The 24,783-nt window shown below is 35.5% G+C and overlaps 2 protein-coding genes across 3 annotated transcripts in view; both read left to right on the forward strand.

Annotated features, from left to right (window-relative positions):
- Nucleotides 1–13,158, forward strand: part of LOC135693851 (stimulated by retinoic acid gene 6 protein-like) — a 40,800-nt gene extending 27,642 nt beyond the window's left edge. For both annotated transcript variants that reach the window (XM_089111343.1, XM_065212435.2), the window contains exons 9-19: nucleotides 2,667–2,746; nucleotides 3,073–3,134; nucleotides 4,984–5,032; nucleotides 6,277–6,352; nucleotides 7,511–7,598; nucleotides 8,643–8,691; nucleotides 9,321–9,414; nucleotides 10,328–10,429; nucleotides 10,849–11,012; nucleotides 11,586–11,708; nucleotides 12,681–13,158. In XM_089111343.1, coding sequence (XP_088967469.1) covers nucleotides 2,667–2,746; nucleotides 3,073–3,134; nucleotides 4,984–5,032; nucleotides 6,277–6,352; nucleotides 7,511–7,598; nucleotides 8,643–8,691; nucleotides 9,321–9,414; nucleotides 10,328–10,429; nucleotides 10,849–11,012; nucleotides 11,586–11,708; nucleotides 12,681–12,859 — 1,066 coding nt within the window. In that variant the 3' untranslated portion in view covers nucleotides 12,860–13,158. The remainder of the gene's footprint in view (nucleotides 1–2,666; nucleotides 2,747–3,072; nucleotides 3,135–4,983; nucleotides 5,033–6,276; nucleotides 6,353–7,510; nucleotides 7,599–8,642; nucleotides 8,692–9,320; nucleotides 9,415–10,327; nucleotides 10,430–10,848; nucleotides 11,013–11,585; nucleotides 11,709–12,680) is intronic.
- A 2,231-nt stretch (nucleotides 13,159–15,389) lies between these two features.
- On the forward strand, nucleotides 15,390–24,568 carry LOC135693845 (endophilin-B1). The gene is made up of 9 exons (XM_089111346.1): nucleotides 15,390–15,548; nucleotides 16,878–17,019; nucleotides 18,705–18,833; nucleotides 19,493–19,626; nucleotides 20,506–20,598; nucleotides 21,066–21,155; nucleotides 21,678–21,778; nucleotides 23,333–23,489; nucleotides 24,133–24,568. The coding sequence occupies exons 1-9, from the start codon at nucleotides 15,435–15,437 to the stop codon at nucleotides 24,235–24,237; spliced, it is 1,065 nt and encodes a 354-aa protein (XP_088967472.1). The 5' UTR covers nucleotides 15,390–15,434; the 3' UTR covers nucleotides 24,238–24,568.
- Nucleotides 24,569–24,783: the final 215 nt, after the last annotated feature.

Below are 24,783 nucleotides of genomic sequence, written 5' to 3' on the forward strand. Positions count from 1 at the left end.
CTGGAGCTTATTTGGACCCCCCCCCCGTTTATTAATTTTTATATGCAGTCATTTATAATTCATTTATTTCATTTGTCCTTTGATCTTGCAGGTTTTGAAATTTCTGTAAAGTTTCTCTTAAATGAAGAGGTTGCATTGTACAAAAGTTTAAACATAGAAAAGTAGTGACATCCTAAAAAAGTTCACATAGGCCTGACTGATGTACACAATGATAATTAGCCTGCTCATTTTAGTAATACAACAATACATTATTACATGGTGATAATTGTCATTTTGCTATCAATTGTATTCAGAAGAAAATCTCCTTTGACCCCAAAAAAGAATCATCACGTTATTTTTCAGATTTTTCACATTTCTGACCCCCCACTTATTAGAACCCCCACTTATTTATTTTTTGAAAAATTTCTGACCTCCCCCAACTATCAAGACCCCCCTTCTATTAAGGACCTTAGAGTAATAGCAAGATTGGCTTATTTTGAATTTTTGCTTGGTAAGGGGGCTTAATAAGGAGAGGGGCCTATTAGAGAGAGGGGCTTAATAAAGAGAGGGGTCTAATAAAGAGAGGGGCCTAATAGAGAGAGGGGCTTAATAAAGAGAGGGGTCTAATAAAGAGAGGGGCCTAATAGAGAGAGGGTCTTAATAGAGAGAGGGGCTTAATAGAGAGAGGGGCTTAATAGAGAGAGGGGCTTAATAGAGAGAGGGGTCTAATAAAGAGAGGGGCCTAATAGAGAGAGGGGCTTAATAGAGAGAGGGGCTTAATAGAGAGAGGGGCTTAATAGAGAAAGGGGCTTAATAGAGCTTTTACAGTATTTGAGTATTAATCAAGTGAACCCGACTGAAAGATAACCTCGATGATTATGGTTGTAGACAAAGCTGCAATAACCATCTCACTACCATATCATGGGTATTAAAACTTGAATTTTTTTGCAAATGATGCTCAAGAAGGTTTTAGTAGGGGTAGGGGTAACTCCTTGCTGTTTCTTAAAACACGCCATTTTTCTATTACGATTTGGACCTTGACTGCAAGACTGCTAAACCCTTCTTGCAGTGCAATTTTTTGACCAGAAAACTGCTATGGCAGACTATTGAAGTATGACTTTCCTTCTTCTCAATTCATTTCATCCTTTTTTCGGAGGATTTCAAAATTATTCTTGCCGACTGTTGCTCTCATTTACATATTAGTCTTGATCAGCCCCAGATCACAATAAACAAAGTAAGAGCTATTATACAAATTTATTATAACTAATTATACTATAGCTATACGTTTTTTGTATGTAAATTGATAGACCATATGTAGCGGGATCTTTATCGAAGAAGTGTGACGAAGAGAAAAGAATTTCGTTTATGTTTTCTGCTTCATCATCGAAATCAAAAGTCCTCTAACTAACTACGTGCTGAAATATATATCCTTAAGTTAAGTGGGTCATAAGTAGCATGGTAACGAAGTTAATACTGGAAAGGAGAATATTCCCATCACACATAGCGTAGATGGGGGAGGTCAAGGGTGCGACAGCCCGCAAATGCTATGAAAGTTGGTCTGAAGAAAATGCGAATCTGCAGTTAAATCAGTAACTCAGGAAATTGAGGTTTTATATTTCAGACAAAGATTAAAATTGGGATGGGATCTTGAACATTCGCTATGTCGAATGTTTTTTTCCGTGTTCCTCGTTTTGATATAAGGGATATTTGATAAGGTGTATACCGTCCCCAATTCTAAATATATTCTCAATCTATCTTGATAAATGAAATAAGTGAGATAAATGAGCTCTTTCCTTGGTCCATATCTACTTTTAAACACAGATGACCCCTTTTTGATCGAAAAAATCCCGAGTCCGGATACCTCGAAGTCCCGCTATGTCGAAGAAATTTTCATTTCCCGTACGAGTTCGAGATAGCGGGACAAGACTGTATCCTCAATCTATCTTTAAACTATTCCACAACCATCCCACAACCTTTGACTATTCTGTAAATATCAATAGGCCCAGGGGTATATGAGTTTCCCAGGTGTAACACAAAATTCGAAATGACAATATTGCTTTAAAAACGAGCCGATATTATTCACAAACTGCTAATGCATGTATAGACTGACATTTTTAAGAAGCAAGAAACCAAATGCTCATAAAGAGGTTCGCAGATTTTGGTCCTAGAAGAATGAACTTAGCTTGAAGCCTCTGAAAACGATTTGTTATTCATGCACATTTGCTAACGGCTTTGGACAAACAGGAATTGTAAAGAGAATAGCCAGCATGAAAAAGTCAGCAACAAAAAGCTACATATGACTGTTATTGTGTTTGAATAACCAACCATCAACCACGCACAGATGGCTTATTCCAGTGTTCTTACAAAAAGGGTCGTTTTCCAGCATTCTTCAGTGCGTGGTCTGCAATACCCTGGACTTCCTGCTGTTGGACTCACCTTTGGACCCAAATTTTCCAACCTGGCAATGCCCCACTGTTGATACGGGAAGGAAATGATAAATATATAAAGAGGAAATATGATTATGAATACGGTGGCTAATAATGATTGATATGAATTTTCTGAATGGTTCTGTTGGGTGGAGAGGAGAAAGATGTATTTGGGACTAAAGGCACTAAAGGGATTTTAAATTTATACTTGTTTTTGCTATTAACCATGTTGAATACTCTTTGAATATTCTTCATTACCAGGAAAGAACTTTTACCGGCACCACACGCTCTTCAGAGAATAGTTGATTTTATTCGATACAGAATATATCCACCGCAGCCAGGTAGGGTTAAACCTCATTCATTTATAAAATCAATGAAGAACATAACAATCTTAGAGTAAGTTTTGGAAAGGACACCCTTTTTGGCGAATGCATCATCTTCGAGTTGATTGGAAGTTTATCAAGAATACGTTTTCAGAATGGAAAGGGTTGGGGTCAATCAAAAGTTAGACATGCTACAAAACTGCTTTTCTTTGTCTTTTAATGCAAACGTGGAAAGCGATAGAGATGTTTCAATTGGCGAAAAAAATACTTACATAATCGACAAGCTAGCTAGAACAATTTGTCATGAAGTGATACGACCTATAATCTCATTATTTTTTATGTAGAATTCAAATTCTCAACAAGGTTTGTCTGCACAATGACTGTATCATTCATCGCGGTATACCAGGCAAGTTTTTCTAAGCTACTTCATTCTCAAATTTATAAGGGGGGGGGGGCTGTAGAGCCATGAAATTTCAAGGGCGTGTTATAGGGGGGAATACACAGTGTGCCGAGGGGTGGAAGAAAGTAATTTTTCAATATCATCAGATGGGTTTAAAGCTATCATTTGTTCAAAATTCAGACCCTTACCAAATGAGCAAAAAGAATTTTAGGTTCAAAGCTCAATTTTGAAGCATTTTGTGTCTGTTTGAAGTTGAACAATAGATACGAAATGACATCTTTTTTATTTTGAGGGACGTTTTTTGGAAAATACAGGAAAATTTATGATTTTCAAACAGTAATGGCTCTTCTTTTCATCTAGAACACATAGCATACACATTGTTATCATAAATTTACATGCATAAACAACATTAAAACAATTTTTGAAGCATAAAGACAAAAAGTTCATTCCAAAAACAATTCAAACACCCTAGGTAAGTATAAATCCTGAGAATTTCAGATTTCGCAAGGTTTTTCTTTATGGTGGAAACAATGATTTTGGTGAATATGCCCAAATAAAGAAATTTAGCCCAGACACCCCAAAAATTGTTTTTAGAGAAACATTTTTCATCATGTAGAGAATTAAATTACGATTCCAAAAGCTCTCCAAGCCTTTTTCCATGTTCGGCAATTATGGGCACATTGTGGCATGGTGTACTGGAAGACATTAATTCAGAAATTTGATTATTTTCTCATATCAAAAATTGTTGGTCTTGAATAAAATCCATAAACATTGAATCCTAGTAAGAATTAGGTGATTGAAGGTTAATTCGACTCTGAAATTATTAAAGCAAAAATGATCTAAGCCCTATATTCATGCTATAAGTAATACCCTTCCAAAAGGGCCACTATTGTCTCAGCAATGATAAGAAACTTTTTTCAATTTAAAGTAAAAACAATTTCATATGGCTGTATGTGTGAAAAGGCCACAATTATGGTGAAAAGTCAGATTTAGAATCCCATTGAATGCCATAGTTTATATCGTCGTCAGTTTTATTATGTTAGCTTATTGTATATTTGTATATATTACTTTTAGCTATCCAATCTATTTTTGCTAGCAAGTGAATAATGTGATAGTAATGAAAATGATAAGAGCTGTACATGAAGAGGACAAGAAGGAAAATGTAGATTTCAAATTTTTTAGGTCTCTTGCCCTCTTATTAGCCGTATGGTAATGAAGTTTCTTTTTGAAAATCATATTATTCTTCAGTGTAAGACACTACTTCGCTCCGAACGTAAGTAACCAGCAGCCCCAAAACCCCCTCCAACCTCCCTCCAAACACCCCTCCAACCTCCCTCCAAACACCCCTCCAACCTCCCTCCAAACACCCCTCCAACCTCCCTCCAAACACCCCTCCAACCTCCCTCCAAACACCCCTCCGACCTCCCTCCAAACACCCCTCCAACCTCCCTCCAACCCCCGCTCCAACCTCCTTCCAACCCCCACTAGGTATTGCTCTAGTTGCTACCCTGTAGTACCCTGGGTGCCAGGGCCTAAGAGACTCTAAGAATGAAGAACAGGGGAAAGGAATTATCCCTGTAGCCACTTTCTTGTTAAGTTGGGCTGTGTGTCGGCTTTGTGCATGCCTCTTTTTTTGTCTTAGACTCACAATTTACAGCTTAATCATTCAACCCATTTGGTTACCTTTGGGTAGAGAGAGGTTGCCAGAAAAAATGCACCGTGTAACAATAGCTTAAGTGATTTCTCCAATCGACATCCAACAGATTTTTTGTTAAAGATTAACTTTCATGAACTGAACCAGTTAGTTTTGTTAAATACATGTATAAAATTCGTAGTTCAAATCTTTTCTTGCAAGGTGATGGTGTATTTAGCCGTTAGCATCAAATTTCCAAGCATCAAAATTGGTGAGTTTGATTCTACAAATTTTCAAGTATTCCTGCCTTGTTTGGTAAAACGTAAATATGCTGCATCTGGAGAAATACCAATACTGTACTGGATACTGCATGACCTAGATATTGCATTCAAAATTGCCTTGATAGCACTTTTAAAGGGTTCACATATTTTAAAGCGCCTGTGACATAATTTTCGTACTTTTGGGTTTATATATCTATTCTTATGTAAAAAGGCCTGTTATTTTCATTTCTGAGGTTAGTTTTTACGTTTCGTGAGCTTGGCTAGCCGCACTATTTTGCTTAATTTCAATATCAAAACGCTTTTATTTAAAAAAAAGATCAGATATAAGATAAGAGCAGTGCAACGCTTCAATTGAGAGCATAAAAAATCATGTCACAGGCACTTTAAACAAGAAGAGAAATCTTCCTTGGGTTGGTTGGCATTCGAATATTTGATTCAGGTGATTTTGATGCTAATTTGACTAAAAATTTTTTCGAGGTTTCCCAAAGCAACAATATCGAGGCTAGAAAAGAACCAATTATTTTTTTTTCATTTGTAACAGGGCCTACACCACGAAATTGGAAGTGGGTGTCAAGGCTAGCAAAAGTAGGGGGCCAAGGCTTTTTCCCCTTTTACTGCAGTAGGGGGTCTTTTACTGCAGCTTTAAAACTACTTGCTTCGTAAAAAAAGTGGTAGGGGCATGGCCCCTCCGCCCCCCCCCCCTCCCCCCCCACCCCCACCCCGGTGGCTTGGGCCCTGTGTAATTAAAAGCAATGCCAATAGAATTACAAATACAGAAACAGTATTACTTAGAGTCTAGTGCTAGATGATTAAGTCACAATTTTAAGTATTTCACGACTCTGCGCTTGTGATAGCAAGGTAACGATGAAGAGACATTATCGATGCTAATAGTTACAAAGTTGTGGTAAAGTACTTCTATTAAAAAAACGATGATCTTTGATAATGGTTTGATAATGCATCCAATTTTTACACTTCTGCACCCTCTTTGCGTGAGGTTTGGTACTTATTCCAAACTTTTTGACTGATTTTATTGTTTTCATGATTTTTCCAAGTAAGTCTACCAATTGAATCGATTGATTCATCCTGTTGCTTCATTGGCTTACAAGTGGACGATTTATTCAGTGATTTTTGTAGAAGAAGGGAGTAATTTGTAAATTGTAAATTGGTCATTTCTCAAATGAACTGAAATATTCTGAGATATGAATGAAGTTTTTCTTAACACTACTGTATTTAGTTCCAGGTGCTGGTGCTATTATTGTGTCCGGAGTAAGAAGCTTGTTGGTGGGAATAAATGCGTTCAAATGGCACAGGTATTTCTATAACCGGTCTCGTAGATAATAAGATTATCATTTTTTTCAGCCGAATGGTACTGAAGTGGATAATGTCATCTAATCTACATTTTTCAGTCGTTACTTTGGAGTTATTTTCGTATGCATCATAATTAAGCTATTAAATCATCACCCTTCCCTGATGCTTGTTCTAGACTCTGTCTCCACTTCGTCTTGCTCCTCGCAATGTTTGCAGTCTCAGTCGTCACTCTTAATCATAATCATCATCATACCAGTATTATCATCAATGATTAGCATCAAAACAAATATACTTCCACACGTGTTTAAGATTCTCTGTTTTCTATGAAATCATTCAGACTATACACCGACTCAAAAAGACTGATTGGAAATTGCTCATTCAACGATTATAAAGGGTTTCCAAAATAAAATTATTCCAAACAAACTTGTGCATCCTTGTTAAGAAAGGGGTGGGGGTGAACATTGCCGGAGTTTTTCTGTATTTTAACAAAGGGGCTATGCCCCCGATCCCCCATCCATGGCTCCCCTGTCTTTTTCATGACATTCCTGCTTTAGATTCTAAACCAGCAATCGAGATTCTTCTTCATCGTCTTATTTTACCTGATTCTTTTTCAGCGTCCGTTGAATGTATATCTCTCTTCTGTTCTCATTCATGACACCGCACCCAGCCCGGGTTCTACCGTACGCCTGGCCGAGTCATATTTTCAATGTCTTTGAGCTTAAGACATAGCAGTACTGACTTTTGCTTCAAAAGTGTTTCGTATTTTATAGATCTCTGCAAATCAACTGTTATTCTTCTTTGAGTATATCTATTGAATTCATTTTGGCTGATATTTGTTGACCGAGATATGCATGCTTGCGTATTTTGTCAAAGACCTCTCAATGTAGCTTGTATTAATATTTTCATTTGAATACTGGGATCATTTCAAATCACCTTGGTATTCTTTTTCTCGATCTTTGTCTCATCATTCTTACTTTGTAAAAAGAAGATATTATTGGTTCTCAGTTTCATCTCACTTAGCTACTACTCCAATGTATTTGAACTCACCAACCTGCTTGTATACTATTAAATGTACGTCTATGAGAAGTAATTTTAAAGCTATTCAACCGGACTTTTTAACGATACAACCTGATTGATGCTTTGATGCAACTTTTCTATAGAAATCATTTGATGAGGCTTCGTTTGGGTGACAGAGAATGGCTACCACCCTCTTTAAAGACATTCGATTCCTGTCCAACACGTGCTACGGTTTGTATTAATATTTTGTTTTCATCATATCAGACAATTCTTTTTTATTTATTGTGTATTATACGTTTTATACAAATTCAAAGATCATGTCGAAGTGTTTTATGTATTTAATTCTACAAGGCTTATCAAAACTTATATTACATTTCTCAGCCCCAGGTATAACCTATTTAAAAGTACATTACACCCCGTTTATAGGAAACTCATTAATAAAAAACTGCAGGCTGACTTTTTAAAAGTTGTGTACGTGTGCCACAATATCAGAAATTGCTGAGCCTGAATCAATTTCCAGTATCTTTTTAGTGATTGCTCAAAACAAAAACTTGTTAAAAGTCAATGTAAGAAGCAGTTTTACAGAAACGAACTAGCTTTCAACTTAGTTAATTTAAAACACTGTTCTGTAAAAATTCATTTTTTTTGTCAAAATTTGTCATTGTCAAACCATGGCTTTATGAAATTATTATCATCTTCATCATCTTCTTTCTTTTGTCATTTCCATTTCAAGGTCCTGTCTAAGAACTAATTTTGACACTTTGTCAGGCAGTTGTTTGTTATTTTGAACACTTACCGTCTAAAGCTACAAACAGCTTGCTATTTATATTTTTGGGGAATCCATAGTACTAAAAACCCCTTATGCATCAAGGCATGCATCAATGGTTCTTAACTTGCTAATCTTTAGATACCTATTCTGTGTTTAGTTCCGATACATTTCCTCATCAAATTGGGACGATTTACGAACTCGTTCCAGCCGAAATGGTGGGATGTGGGCGTGTGACCTCTTTGGTTTCTCGTTGAGTCGCCGTTGAACTAAAACTGCTAAAACTACTTCCAGCAAAAAGGGAAATATTTTTTATTGAGTTGCTTGATACAAAGCTTACAATAGAAAAGTGAAATATAATAGAATACATTATTTAATATCAATAAATTAGTTTGCCTTTCCAGGCTGTTCTTGCGATATTCATTTTCTTATAGGATACTCATTAGCCTGTTTTTCAAAATCAATAACTGTTTTGAATGCATAACCAAACATCTTTGAATTGATTTTAGATTGGAAGCTTGAAGTTTTCAGGATTTCAGATTGCGTATTCTGCAATTAGTAAGTGTTTTGTGCAGTTTAAATACCTCATCAAGTAAATAATGCGCGACGTAATTGTGGACTTGGGTACAGGTTGTCATTAAAAAACAGGTATACTCTTTGAATGGTGCCAAAATAACTTGAAAAAGTGAGATTCTAGTCTGTCCAAAGAGCTCATGCACAATGCCTACCGTCCATCTGAAGGTTTGAACCATCAAATTCCAAAGACAAACCTAACCCGCTCTGGTCTCCAATGTAGACAATATTGAAGTGACCTCAACTGTTGTTTGTTTAATTTTTTGTGTGGTATGGTATATTGTAAGTATTTAGTTGTAATGTTATCTTGTAGAATTTTATTAGGATTGATTGACAAAAAAATGTAACTGAAAACTGAGAACTGAAAGTGAACTCTTTCAATATCTACTTTAAGACTCACTTTTCAAACTCCCCTCCCACCGTCACTTCGAAGCATTGCATTTCAGAACTTTGACAGTGGCTTATTTTGTGCCGTATCCTTCTGTCTCATTTTTGCTTGATTGCCTCTTGACAAAGTAAAAATGGGAAAACGTTCTTATATATTTTTTGCTGTTACTATGCAAGTATATTAAAGCAAAAGGAGGAAAGCTTAACATTTTTCTTTTCTATTGCAGATAACATGTTTGTTGCAGTCATGCTTTATTTTATTTTCATTGTTTGCCAAACATATGGAGGTTCTCTACTCCTCAGTTTTATAAAGAGTTATTGGTATGCATGAGCGGCTTTGTTTTGCTTTCTAATATTTTCGTACAGTAATGTACTGAACAGTAACGCGACATATTTGCTATATGATGCTATAGCAAATCTTTTCTTTTTTAATTAGAAAAATCTTATATTTCTACGTTTGTTTAGCCTGCGCCCCAGTCCGCAAGTGCTGCCACATTTATGGACTGTGCAATATTGATAAATATTCTGTCCAGAGAGAGGGCTGGGTCTAGGTTTTTGTCTAGTTTAGTTTAGTTTAGTCTTGTTTATGGAAATAATTTATGCAATGACACCTTTGAAGTTTTGCATGAAAAATCTTTGAAGAAATATTCACTGAAACCACGCAGGACGTAGATAAGATGATGCGCGGAGAGTTGAAAGTTTTACAAGGTCGGAACCGTTGACAATTTCAGCTAATTGCAAAATTTTGAAGGGTTGCATAAATTAACCCCAAGATCCGGATATCTATCAATATTGCACAGTCCATAAATGTAGCAGATTTTGTGGACTGGGGCACAGGCTACGTTTGTTTGTCTTCTTAGTGTTTTTTAATTTCTCTATGATCATTCCACATTTTGTTGCAGTATTTACATGATGTTTTAGCATTTACTTGTTTTTTATTAATACCTATGTTGTCATCCTATTTACTGTCGCTACCGAATGCCTTGCTTACAATGTGAATTCCAGTTATGTTTATATAGTTCTTCCAAGAACTAGAAAATTATCTACTTGTAACGAATGTTATTTGAATTAATTGATACCAAGTCGATTTATCGAAGCATGCATGTATGTCCTAAATTTTCAAAACTGTCATTCCTTTGGCTAGTGCCTAATTTCTACTGCCTAATAGCTAGTTTTTATCCATCCTCATTATGAAATCCAATTCAAAATGTCGACCTATCCAGTTACTTTTCAGGCCATATTTTCTCAGTATGTCTGGTGTCTGGCTTGCCCAAAGACTGCTTGTTAAATATGTCTTCATTCAAAAGAAGGATGGGCTTGTGGCAATCATCCGGAGGTAATTTTCAGCCAAAATGTCACGTCACTTTTCTGATTGATAGTTCGAGTTTTTTGTTCCCTTGTCTTCATTGAGTTCGGGCTTCCCTGAAAATGTGTATGGGATTCATATTAGGGCGTTACTGTCCCCTGGATTTAAACGAATTGAAAGATTCAATTCTATCTTGAATATGTTGCGATACTAAATTCAAAACTGATACACAACACATGGCGTATTCTACTATGCATAACAACCCAATACCAAATCGAAACGTTTTTCTCTTTCAATTAAATCTCTACGCCTTCAAGATATTACATTTTTGCATTTGGTAACAAAAGACATATTACACATGCAACCACATCTCCTTTTAATTTACTTTAAGGTATTTTTTGCTTTTCATTAATTGTATCTGTGTGCTAAATAAAATGAATTCTTTTCAGGCGAGGTTTCAACCACCTGTCCTACTTTTTCTTCTTTTTCAATTCACTTCTTGGTGGAGTATCGTATATTCTTCGCCTCGTAAGCGGTCTCCTGCTGGGTTTGTTATTTCTGGAGAGAACACAGAAAAGCTTGATTCCACGTTCCTTTGAGCGCTTTGACCGAGGTAAACTACAACTACTTTAAAATGGCTTTGAAAAATTGAAACATTTTATAACATATGTCATATGAAAAACTTTTAGCCAATATTTTATAAAATGTTTGCTTTTTTCAAAGCCATTTTCAAGTTCTGTACCGCCAAAAAACTGTTTACAATTTCTTCACACTTTTTGTGTATGATAACTTCGAATAGCCTTCTTTCTTTTTAAAACGTTCAATTATAAAAACGAGGTATTTAAAAGTGAAATTAGAATATGAATTTTAGCGGCTCCATACTCTCTCTTTTTTTAAGAGCCAGATTGTTTTGGATTCGGTGTACTTTTTTTTGGATGATTTGAGGCTCGGGTGTTCTTAATGTTGCTCTCATTTCAATATTGGTCTGTCTGAAACTACTAACTGTCAATTATTTCAATGCCCTTAAACAACAGTTTTGCGTGACATTTTTAGTAGCTCGGTTGGCAAGCCAGGGACCGCGGGGGGGGGGGGGCACTTGCACCGAAGTATGAAGCTGCTGAACTTAGTTGCTTTTCTTATAATGTTGTGGTTCTCTGCATCCAGTGATGTAAATTTTCTTGTTTAGGTTACGTTTCTTATCTGTCATATCTACACGTGGAACATACATTTGGCAATCCTGTGTTGGTGGTCTTTGTAAAACTTCTGAATCTGTGTACACAGTGCAGCGAATTTGGTAAAATACAAGATGGTAAGAGTTATTAACTATCTCAAATTTATGTTAGGCTTTGTAATTTTTTCAATTTCACTTAGTTGTGATTAAATTCAGTTTTATTACCCTTTATTGAAAAACTACAGAGTTCTGTAATTTAAGAAATAATTAAACACATTAGAAATTTTCAGGAACTACAGGAACTAAAGATACAAAAATGCATTTTGTAGCATTGTATATTTCCTGACCCTTTTCAAAAGAAAGAGTTTTTTATATGTCTATATGTAATTACAGAAGAGTGTATTTTGTATTTAAAAACATTGTTATTTCTGTAAGCGAAGAGCATGAAATTCCTGTCACTTACAGTACGGTCCATAGGACTTTATGTAATTCTTTCTAGTAGAGTGTTTTCTAAAAAAACGAAATACTGCATATCAGATTTGTGGGAATGTGTTGAAGGAATAATTCAGTGCCTACTCTAAGCCTTTTTTCCAAGACCACTGATTTTGCTAAATGGAAAGAAAGGGGGTCCATGTGTACACATTTGGCAAAAATGTGGCATACCACGTTCTTCAAATTGCTGGAAACTGAAACCACACCCAATTTTTTTCATTAAACAAAACTTTATTATGTTTCTTATTATGTTATTTTTGCATATGTGACATTTTAAATAAGTATGATAGAATGAGAGGCAAAAGTAGGCAGAATCAATCAAACTCAAAACAAGTTAAGTTATTACAATGTCACATGCCTTTTTTATTTTTCGCTGAATATTCATTTATTTAGAATGGTTACTCTAGTTATTCTAAATAAGTGAATATTGGCAGAATATATTCGATACCTGGACACTACACCCTTGATAAGCACCTTGACAGGAAGTCGCCCTGTCTCGAGATATGTAACAGTGTCTCAGATCAGATCATCCAAGTGAGTCGTAAGACGTTTGCAGCACTACTGTGCAGTACAGTAGGTAGTATGCCAGAAACAACTCAATACATTTTTTTCATTTAGCTAATGTTGTCGAAAACGTGACTGGCAGAACAACAGCTTCGTTGGAAAGATATCACTTGGCAAGAAATAGATGGTTCCTTGCGTACACATTGATTAAAAACCCAGCCTTGATTACATTCAGAGGTAAAAACTTGCCTGTGGCTACAGCATCAGAGAAAGATGTAGTCTTGAATATTTAGGCGTCTTGCGATGATGTCTTGGTATCCTGAGAGTGTTACGACTCTGCAGAGCGGCTCTGCTGACTTCGAAGGAAGGGTTTTGAGTACTTTTATCTATATTTTCAAAGTAACAATATGCTGTTTTTCGTAGTAGCCTAGACAAAGGTAGGTTCATAGCGTATCTGTTTCAGATCACCCATAAGGGTGTAGATGAAAGAAATTTTGATGCAAGCATGTAGAAGTTTGTATTTTTCTTAGTAATCTGGTAAATATTGTCTTCCAAGACAACAAAGCAGCTGTTGAGTAAAGTTTTTTGATAAGTCCTATGTTTTCCTGCGTGATTTCTATTCTGCAGCTTTTGGTAGGTGGATGGCTTCGTGATTCCCAAAAAAGCGAAAGGTGTGCATTTTCGCTATTGCACCTATACTCGATCATAAACACGGAAGTGAATTGACTTGGTTTTACTTTCAAGGCACTTAACTTTTTCACCAATTCTGTTTTTTCGCCTAACTTTTCAGGAAACGTGCATAATTCCAATGTAGCTCAAGGTGTCTGTGCCAAATTGTGTTTCGCGGGGGTTCAGTGCTTAATTAACAAAGGAACAATGGGGCACTCTCAAAAATTCTCACAAAATAATTGCAAAGTAAGGGAAGGCTTACTTCTTAGCATTATGAAGGGGGCTCCTTGGCCACCCTTGGGTTATGCACCATTGGTACTTTAGTCTTGTGTTCCTCCCTACATCCTCGACCATAGACTGACGAAATGTAATTGTTTTATCAGAAGGCTTTTATCAGAAAATCATGCATCAAAAGCACAAGGTTCATATTATATACATCCTTCTTTTACCATCGCTAATGGAATGGGTTAGCCTTCAGTACTTATTATGCACATCAAACTTGAGGTAAACAAAATATCTCGAGTTCGCACTTTGCAATAACCGGACATTGGTAGTAGCCGTAGTTTAGGGTTTTCGCCAAAGAACCCGAAAGGGCCCCATAAAACACTAGTTACAACCTATGAGCTACTGACACTATAAAAACCTACCTGAAAGTATAAAAACAAAACTATCTGCTGTACACTTGGAAGGATGAAAATTTCAGGGTCAAAAATTGTCCTGACATATAGCCATATGAGCACAGAATCGTTTAAGCCACTGTAATTTGGCATTGGTTCTGAAACAACCTGGCTCGGGGATTAATTTAAGGGTTTTTTGGACGAGCACGGCTAAGCTAAATGTGACGACAAGTCCGTTTATAACCCTACAAAATACACAAGGAATTTTGCATGACCGTCTAGCAAACTGCCTAACCGAAATTTTTAAAGGTTAAATCATGAAAGTAAAGGCCACTGATAATTTTAAGCCTTGGGTACATTCCAGCAAATGAGTGTAAGTAATGTTTCAGAAAACGTGAAAAATGCACGGTCAGCAAAATTTTGACCTTCAAATCTGATTATTTTATCAGAAAGATCTTGCAAAACTGAGTAAAAATTACCAAAACATCATTGTTTCTTGGCGTAATTTGACGTGCTGAATAGAATAAGTTCAACTCCAACTTTAAAACATCACAAAAAGCTATTTTTAGACTTCGGTACTTGTGCCCAGGCTGTTGGGTATCGCCGTATAACCTTGCAACTATGCACGTTGTTCAACTGAAAATTTGAGTGTATTCGCCGAAAAAGCAACCACACATCGCTAAAAATCCTCATTTTTGAGATAAAACGTTGTTCAAAATTGCATTTTGCAGAAGCTCAGTCTCAGCTTGTTCTTAATTTGTTCTCAAATTTTGACCAATTTTGAGGCTCGTGTTCTTATAAAATTGTTCTTATAAAAAGAAAAAAGTGTATTTGAGATTTTTCCTTCCATGTTTCGTTGTTTTTTGGCCGTTTCTGCAACAGTATGAAATATATCAGTGATCATAACCACGAAACATTTAGTGTTCGAGCTGCATGAAAAGTTGAGGTACGCCATTAAAACCGACAAGCACGTATTTTGGTCGACGAGGCACCTCCGCGTTTAATTAATTAGGCACGTTAAATTAATGACTGACCTGGTTGAAATATAGCAGTTACTGACTGACCGAAGTCTCAGGAAATCTGTAACAGATTTGACTGTTTATGCAGATCACTGAGTACTTCACTGAGATATCTTACCAGCCGAAAAATCTCCCCCCCCCCCCCCCTCACTCGAATAAGCCTGGCTCCTCGAATTTTAAATATTTGATAAGCCACCATCTTCAAGCAAGCCCAAATCTGATAGTCATTTTTTTAAAATAGGTTATTTTAGAAAGGAATATAATATTCAAGGAAAAATGAAAATAAAGTATTTTAATATCGATGAATGTTTATAATTTTCCTGTTGTGAGCACGGACTTGCAAAAGTGTTTATCTAAAAGCGAGCTTGAAATATTTGAAACTTGGATATTCAAATGTCGATATAAGTGCCTTCTCAATTTAGTGCTTCAAATTATTAAGCCCCCATTCGAGGATCATAAGTCATAACCACTGATCCATTGGTCATAAGTTCTAAAAATAGATATTTGGGTTGAGTGGTGGTTGTTGTCGAATTTACGTGTTAGTTTCTGGACAAGGAAAAAAGATGGCTGCCAACAATGACATGCAAGTTACGTCTGCCGAATTGAAAGACAATTTTATGCGTTTTGCAAACTCAGCATTACGGACAAGTAAAACTGCTTTCAATAGAGCAAGACAGGTATAATCTTTACAATGTTCTTCAACCATAACGTTGTTTAAAGCATCGTTTTAAGATGTTGATGGGCGTTCTTTAGGCCGCTTTACGGCGCTCCCTTCATGTCACCTGATTATTCGTAAAACATTGCCACAATTCAACATTATTTGAAATGATTTTAAATGCTAGTTTTGTAAATGCCTGCGATCAATCGTTTCGAAATGGTGATAGAATCGTCTATCCAATCAGTTTCAGGAAATGCAGCATATCTGAAAATGTTGTTATTTCCCCAAAAAATGTTGTTATTTTCCCAAAAAATGTTGCTAAAAATAAACAAATGCCATTATAACTCTCAAGTATAAATCAAAACTTTTATTGCTTTTTCAACCAAACACACTTGAGATATGAACACAAAAACACGAAGTTTAAAACTTGCATACAGTGGTGGCCCTAATAATTTAGGGCCCCTAAAGAGGGGGCAGAGAGAGTGGCCTGTCACCCCCTCTGTTGGAGGGGGTTAGCCCCTGTCGGGAAGAACTGTTAAGAATTTTTTAGGTTTTCTTGGAGCAACATTTTGATGTGCTTATAATCAAAAATGTTTAAAATTAATTTCCATGCAGTTTATCCCATTGAGTTAAACGTATTAAGAGCTCACTTGTGTCTTCTTTCTTACATTACTTTTGTAAGCTGTTTCAGGTACCAGCTATTTATTGAAAGTGACATTTAGTAAACTGTTTCACAATGCTTGCAACTTCTTTGTGCTTGTTGGATAAAAGATTTGGACAAGTCAATTTCTTTAAGGCATCAACTATAGGCTTCCCTGAAAGCATTCTTTTGAGTTCGTAGAGCAGTCACTTGGAAATTTTGTCATATCATCAAAGAAGTGCAGTTTTCCACTTTGAGGATGATATGATGACAAAAATTGTGCTTTATGACACTATTTCCACTTTAAATTCACAATGCAAGTCTTTATCTGTATTTTTTAAAATTGAGAAGAACCAAGTGTGCACATTTTGTCTGGAAAATCACTTTGAAATAAACAAAGCCAGTTGGCCTACTAGTGGCAGTATTTTAAAACAAATGGTAGGCCACTTTGAATGGCTAAAATGTAACATTTACACCAATCAAACACTAAAGAAATTGTAAGCAGATGTTGACCAGCAGAATCACATTTTATTTGTGCATTTTGTTTCGCAAATGCATACAACATTTGGTCAACATCTGAAAATTTTGAAGATATTTCCCAACCCCCATTAATCATGATTCATTTGTTTATTAATTAAAAATGTCAAAGCCCAATAAATGTAATTTCAGTTGCATATAATACAATGCAGGAGTTTATCATTTCTCTAGCTTACAGAAGAGAGATTTGGTAATGCAGAAAGAACAGAGCTAGATGCACAGTTTGAGTACCTGTGCAAGCGAGCAGACACAACAAAGCAGGCAACTGAGAAGCTTGTTGCAAATACAGCTGCCCTGTTAAAGCCTAACCCAGGTGTGTATTTTGAATTATGTTGCTCCTAGACTTTTCTCTATTTTTCTTTATTCTGTTTTTGTTTTGTTTTCTGTTTTTCTACAAAGTAAAATCGAAATTCAGTCATATATGATCAAACATAATATGGATCTGTCAAATGGACTGCAAATGATCAATGCAGTAGTAAAATTTTGATCCCCAGTATAACATTGCAAGCCTAAAGCCTGGTTCATAGTTCTGAACTTATTAGCTTCCGCTAAATTCTGCACAAGGGTAAGCTTTGAAGCATACGCTTTTTCATCTTGCATATCCAAAAAGCGTGAACACATACGTTTTCCGCATGTCCATGCGGGAAGCTTGAAACAATACGCCATAAGCTTTTTCGGTTCATAGTTTCCAGACATGCCGTCGAGGAATGTTCCTCTTGCCCTTCTACTTGTACGGAGAAAAAATAAAAAGAACAGCAAACATGCTGGTATATTCTACCTAAAAATACTTTACGAACCGTTTGCGGGAATTGTGCCGTTATTGTCAACGATTTGCGTTTGATGTCAATGATTCCGGTATAAATAGCCATTTTTCTTGCTCCTGTCCAATAATTTAATATTTGTCCCGATTTCTTACCCTGGGTTCCAGACTGATTGTCCTCTAGCAAAGAATCATACATGTGGGGGTATTTGTGTATCTCTTCACAAAGTTTTCTTTAAAAATCGGCCATTGCTAAGAAATTTTCCTTACGGAAGGCAAAAAAAGTTGAAGATTTCTCAACTCGATAAGTTCAAGGCATACGGGTTTGCAGAAAACAGAATAAACTTCCGTATGCAAGACCTATGCGTCTGATATGGGGCGAAATTTAGCATACGCTAGCTCTTTGGCAAGCCGACACCAGACAAGCTGGCGCCTCCCGCAGAGAAATAAGGCGTACGGGTAAAAGTTTTGATGTAATGCATCAACTATGAACTGGGCTTAAACCTAGAAACTAAGGTTGGTTTTTGGAAATTTGTGCTGACTTTTCAGTTTAGCAATGAGATTTTTCAAAAGGGATGTCATTTTGTTTTAGTCGCATGAGCTTAAAAATCATTTCTTTATACTTGAACTTATCTTTACACCTAAAAAAGCCAGAAAAAATGAATGCCATCCACATTCAAAATATGGCCCTAACACAAGCCTTTATGATGACTAAAAGATTATAATTAGCTCTCTAAGAGTTAATATATAACCAAAACCAACTAATGATGCAGGTTTCTTTATTGTAACATATAGATTCCACTAACAACTATCTTCAAACAGATTCTTTAATTATTTTTTATGACAAACACAAATTTTCCTCTTTTATTTTATTTTATTTTAAGGGCTTCTCTAATATGTCAGACTTCATTACTAAATCTGTTCAGATTATTATACTTTCAAACATTTATCGATAACGGGATAAACAGGGATAGACTTCGATTTAACTTCAAGCAACATCAAGTTCAATAAACCATGCCTATGTAAATCAAGACAGCACTGGAGCTTTGCCTGTACAATACATATTTTCAAAGGGAGTTTTAATGTGCCTGTTAAGATTTTATTCATGCCAAGGCCTGGTTTCAAGCTTATTATCAAAGGCCTAAGTACATCATTTATCACATGGTGTTTTTCCAATACGAATCAAACTCTTTTGTTAATGAAAGCTGATTCATTGTTTTCAAATGATGCTGATGCAGGTGCAAGACTTGAAGACTTTGTTTTCGAGAAACTCGACAAACAGTCTCCATTGAGGCCAACAAATTCATTTCTTCTTGGACAGTCAATGTCATCTGCAGGAAGAGAGATTGGCGCTGATAGTGATTATGGTAAGACAAATTTTTTTCTGTAGTTGTTTCTGTGAAATCTATTAGCCTCTAGCTCCTGCCTGGCAAAGTTAGTATTCAAGATATAATTGCTGTCAGGGGCAAAACTAACAAAAAATTTTTGGAGGGGTATAAAATTTTGCCAACAAAAAGGCATGCCTTACTCTTTAAGGGTATGGTCAACAGATAAGTACTTTTTGCTGCTATTTTGCATTTCTAAATCAATGTTAATACTTAAGTGCCATACTACTTTAGTGAAAGTTCAACTACTACAGAAATGTTAATACCTTACAATTGTTGCAAAAAGTTTACAAGAGGAGAAAACAATTTCTTCTTTTGCTCGGCAAAAATCCTTAATGTGCTGCAGAACAGAGTGTAACGGGGAGCACCAACCCCTCAAATCCTCCTCTGACAGCACCCCTGATTGCTTCTCTCCTCGCTCTGTTCCATATCTTAGCAGTCATTTCTTTTCTTCTTTTTATTGCCTATCTCTTCACTTTTGTACATTTTCTTTATCTTGTCTCGTGACTATTCGTCTGAATTCATCATAAGACCATTTTCATATCCCCTTTCTTCTTTTCCTTGCAACTTTAATTTCAAACCAATTAGATTTCTCCATTTGAAAGCATTCATAGCATCATTTATACTCTAATTCTATTTAGGAAATTCCCTTAATAAAACTGGAACAGCACTAAAAAAGATCGGAAATGCAGAAAAGGACTTTATGCAGAAGACAATCTCACATTACATTCATCCACTGAAAACATTTCTTGATAATGACATGAAAACTCTTGCAGTGAGTAGATTTATATTTTGTTTGAAGGCTCATTGGAGAATTGCTACTGCTGCATGGTAATATGTCTCTTGATGCATTTTCAAGTTTGTTTCAGAAAACAGACAATAGAAAACAGAGAACAGAATAAGAAGCTGCATCAGTTATGCTTTATACAACTCATACATTAAAAAGTTATTTTTGATAAAGTTCCATTTCACTATTGCAATTGTTAATTTTGAGAGCATATGATTTGACACACACAGGAAAGTATATATATAGGAAATGTGTCAAATTGCATAAATTCTACCAGAACTAAAAACATTTCAATTCAGTACAAGAAATGTGCAACAACTGCCCTCTGGAACCTAAGTTAACAATTTTTATCTGTTTAGGTTTTTATGTAATGGAAATTATTCAAGAATGGGCAAAAAAATCAGTTGAAAAAAGACAAACAAGGGTACAAGGCCTATCTTTGAAATATAAGAACAATAGAAGCATAAAAACGCAACTGTTGTTTGAAGGTAAACAAAAATCCTGACTCCTTGTTGTGAAATTGTGTCGACACCCAACTGCTCATTTCCCATGAACTGTTTTCCAATCACTGCCATGTTATGCTGCCTTTCCTTGACCGTTCAATTTGTAAACAAAACTCATATAAATTTTAAAACCGAAAAAAAATTATATTTTGCCGGAGCTCGACATTTGTTTGAATTGTATGTGATACTCCTATCGGTATTTATCGTGTTTTTCATCAGCATTCCACCACTGAGTAATAACATAGTTAAAAAAAGAGTCTAAAATTTTTCTTTTTATTGCGAAAAACGTGATAATTTGGACACTTATGTATATTTTTATAGTTAATGGGTTACGTAAATTACAATTTTTCAATTATCATTTCAGAAAGAAAGACGAGTATTAGACATCGCCAGAATTGATCTTGATGCTGCAAGAAATAAAGTTAAGAGAGCACAATCACCAATAAGACTGAGAGAGGTAAAGCAATGCCTATTACTAAGTCGACTATTCGTGGGTATTTGTTTGACTGCTCAACATCCTTATGAGATAGTTATTATAGCGTAGCTATTTCACAGCTGCATGATTCATGAATCATTGATCAAGAATCATCAATCACCAATTGAGAAGAGAAAGTTTGTTGACTTTGGAAATTCGATAAACACGCAACCTATAATCGCCAAATATAATGATTTCGCTTTTATTACTTCAAAAAACCTATCAAACAAGTACATTCAAGCTCTCATATTGTGGTAATCGCTTGTATGAAATTGCATTAATTTTATCAAATAAAATGTGAGTGAATAGTTTTCAAATGTTTTAGATCTAAAAGTTCACCTTGTATGTGCAATTTACATCTAAATGTTCAGCCTTATTGTTTTGACTATCTTAAATGTATTTGTGTTTAGTCGGCTTTTGTATCCATATTTTCTTTGCTATTTATTTAGGCCGAAGGACAATTCCGAGTGGCACAAGCAGATTTTGACAGGCAATATGAAATAACAAAGCTTCTTCTTGATGGCATCAATTCCACTCATGTATGTTCAATACCAACGAACTATAATTCATAGTTTATTATCATGATTTTTAACGAAGTTGAGAAAATTATCATGAAAACTTACGGATGATGTTTACGGGTAGCGCTGCTAAGAAACGATATTTAAAAAATCTGTGTGTCCTTATTTTTCGGGGTATTTTAGCTTTTGATTTTTATTGGTATGGTGTAATAAAATTGTTTAGTGTCGCATACAGATTTTATTTTGTTTGTTTTGTTTTTTGTCATTAAATCTTCTAATCACTCAGCCCCAGTTAGTTCATGCTTTCTTTCACGTGAAAATGATTGCCTTTGCTATCTGGAAGGTCAGTTCTGAAATTTGTTTACAATACGAACAAGACTTTGATTACGAAAGCACAGTTTCACGAAATGCAGTGTTAATTGGTACATTAAGGATAATTGTTTAAATATTTTGATGCCTTAAATGAACTCAAATTTTCAATTTGTAGTCATTTTAAGTTCTCTTTTCCAAATTCTATTTTAATTTTCCACCGTTTAATTACAGAGCAACCACCTGAGAAACCTTGGCTCCTTCGTTGAGGCCCTTGGCATGTATCATGCTCAGTGTCAGCAATATGTGTCAGAATTACAAAAGGACCTTCAAGGGTATGTTAGCTTTGTATACCCCTCATAGACCAACTCATTTATTTGATTTTTTTTGTCGCGTTCTTGGAATGTTATTTCATTTGAATAGCTATTCGTAATTCTACTTCATACTGATTTTGATGATTTTGACATTCTGATGATGATGATCAGAAATTCTTCCTTAGAGAGCCCCTGAGGGCTGAAAAACCAAGACGCCCCTCCCCCTTCTTAACGGATGATTTACATGTTCCAAAACATTTTAATGTACACGGTAAATTTCAAATACAATACTTTTCTGATTTGAAAAAAAATTACATAGACCTTTATGAGCACACGGTCACAGAAGCTTGCCAATTTCTATCGATCATCGTTTTGGTCCTGTTTGGATGTAGTTTTGCTCTTCTTTAGACACAAGCTCTTTGATGTAGATAAGAAGTCGATCTGATAGATACTTGAACCTCTGATATATTGCAACCTAGGCAGTATATGTAATAGCTTATTCTACTGAAACTTAGAGGGTCTCTCTAACCAAAAATAATCTAAATTGCTTTAAATGTTTTTATGCGTTCAATATGTATGACAAAAATTCCAAGTATTTAAATAAGCAACCAATGTATTCCAAGTAAAGTTAGTATGCTGAATGTATGCCTTTTCCCAGTTTTAACTTCTAAAGACGAATTAATTTCGTGACAATCTATGATTCTCGTTCGCCCTGATTTGCTTGCTTACTTGCTTGCTTGACAAAAATAATGCACATTAAGTATCCTCAGAAATCAATAACCCCTTCTAAATTTCTAAAGAAAACATATATAGTTAATTAGAGATCTATCAGTTTGTTTTTATCATTTTTGCCTCGACTATAATCAGTTGAGCTGTATGCTAAAGAATTACTTTGGTTTACGCATGTTCTGGCTCTAACTGATTGGAAATTTTTGTGCACCGTCACAAGTGATTGCAAACACCCGAGGGCCTGAAACTGTACACTCTAAAATGCAAAAACTTGTATTCGAAATGCGACAACAATTGCAACTAATTAGACTGAATGTGTCAATATTGTGATTATCTGAAATAAGGATTGTTTACATCTGAAGGCATATTGATGCGAAATTAACTATGAAGCCTTATTTACGTCCTATTTTCACCAAAACGGAAATCTAAGTGATGGAAAGCAGCGCGTATAACTGAAAAACTATGCAAACTAAATGAGAATGGCAATTTCATGATCAACCGGTTTAGATCTCTCAAATTGGCCAAAAGCAATAATTTCACTAAATATTGAAAAGTCCAATTGAACAAAACTTTTGATTAAAGTCTTCTTTTTTTGAACAATATTTTCAAACCAGTAAAAACTATATGGAATATTGTATAAAGGCAGTATTAATATGCTTATCATATTAAAGGATAAATTCTTCAATCGTTTTTTAATACTAGAATATAGTGATGTCAGTTTCTGTTAAAAAGCGACTTTAGTTCTATTACTTTTGATGTTGCACTAATGCTAGGCTAAGCCTCAACAGTGATGTGTATTTTTAGATCTTGTCTATTCAATTCAATTTTCTTTGTTTCTTTTGCCAGCTTAACAAGAAGCGCTCCACCGTCAGCTCCTCCACAAAGGCCAGAGGCTCCTCCGCTAAAACAGCCTGAAATGCAGCAGCCAACGCAGCGAAAAGCCAGAGTTCTTTATGACTACGACGCTGCGGATTTAACTGAGCTGTCTTTGCTAGCTGATGAGGTAATCATTTGTTTCCCCGAATTTCTTTTAATTTATCTTCAAGAGTAAACAGCTGTATACAGCAAACTCTGCGACTCTTTGTCCATATATGTCCATAAAATCCCAATTGAACAAACATTTTGAGCAAAGTCCTTTTCTTTAAACAATATCGTCAAACCAGATAAAGCTATATGGAATATTTTCGAATTGCATTTGTGGAAAAAGTGTTGGTCCATGGGAATTTTTCGGCTCCCAGAATTCTCAATAGGCTCAATTTATACATAACAGTTGTCTATGCTGCTAGTTTTTGGTACAGATAATGTTTGTCTAACACGGTCCGAGCAATTAAGAAAATCTCTTCCTCCCCTGTTGCTGTCAGCCAAATCTCTGCGAAAAAGCAACTGCCCTACATTTTAATACAAGTTTGATTCAATGTTTGGGGATATATAGGGACAGTTAATTGTTTTCAATTACAAATCTCGTTGAATATTCTTTATTGTATATACTTATTTCGGTTAACCAGCTTTCTCTAAATCAATTTTTAAATCTGAAAATTAAAGGTAAATGAAAATATGGTGTAAAAAGGAAATTCTGAAACAGCAGTCTATTTCCATTGTATCCAGTTGTGTCATGGATGTATTCTAAACACGTGTTTCCTTTTTAGGTTGTCGTTGTGTACTCTGTTGAAGGGATGGATTCTGATTGGATGATGGCAGAGCGTGGATCGCAGAAAGGCAAAGTTCCTTTAACCTATCTTGAACTTATGTAAAAGTTCTTTGCTTGAATGGTACCAAGACATTCACAATATTACCTTGCTGTGCATCATTTCTGGTAAGTGCTGGACCAATGACAGCTGGATATGGTTGTTTTTCTTCTTGGGTCAACTACGATTTCGGAACCGAGAAGATATTTAATGCACTTAATAATTCACAATTCTAATTTTTTTCTTATTCAAAATAAATTGGTCGCTGATGGACAGTTCAGAAGCCTTTAGGACAGTATGACTGTCAAATATATTTCCCACATTTCAGTAGCTTATGTGGTGCTGTAATTTCAACCGTGAATTTATGTTTGAATCGTACATTATTTGCAGGATGAAATCGCTCTTTCTTCTCGCACCCTCTGAGCTCAAAATATTGAATACAACCAATTTGTCATGACCCAAAGATCTATCCCACAATGTGCCCGATTCAGAGCCGGATCTATTATTGTCCCACTCTGGTCAATTATTTTCAGAGCTTGGACCATTATTTCCTTCACTTTATATATTATTTCCCAGTTCGATCTTTCATTTTTAGCCGTTTTTAGTCTATTT

This window comes from Rhopilema esculentum, chromosome 11 (genome assembly GCF_057945365.1).
Source record: "Rhopilema esculentum isolate cy_ngs chromosome 11, ASM5794536v1, whole genome shotgun sequence".
Taxonomy (NCBI): Eukaryota; Metazoa; Cnidaria; class Scyphozoa; order Rhizostomeae; family Rhizostomatidae; genus Rhopilema; species Rhopilema esculentum.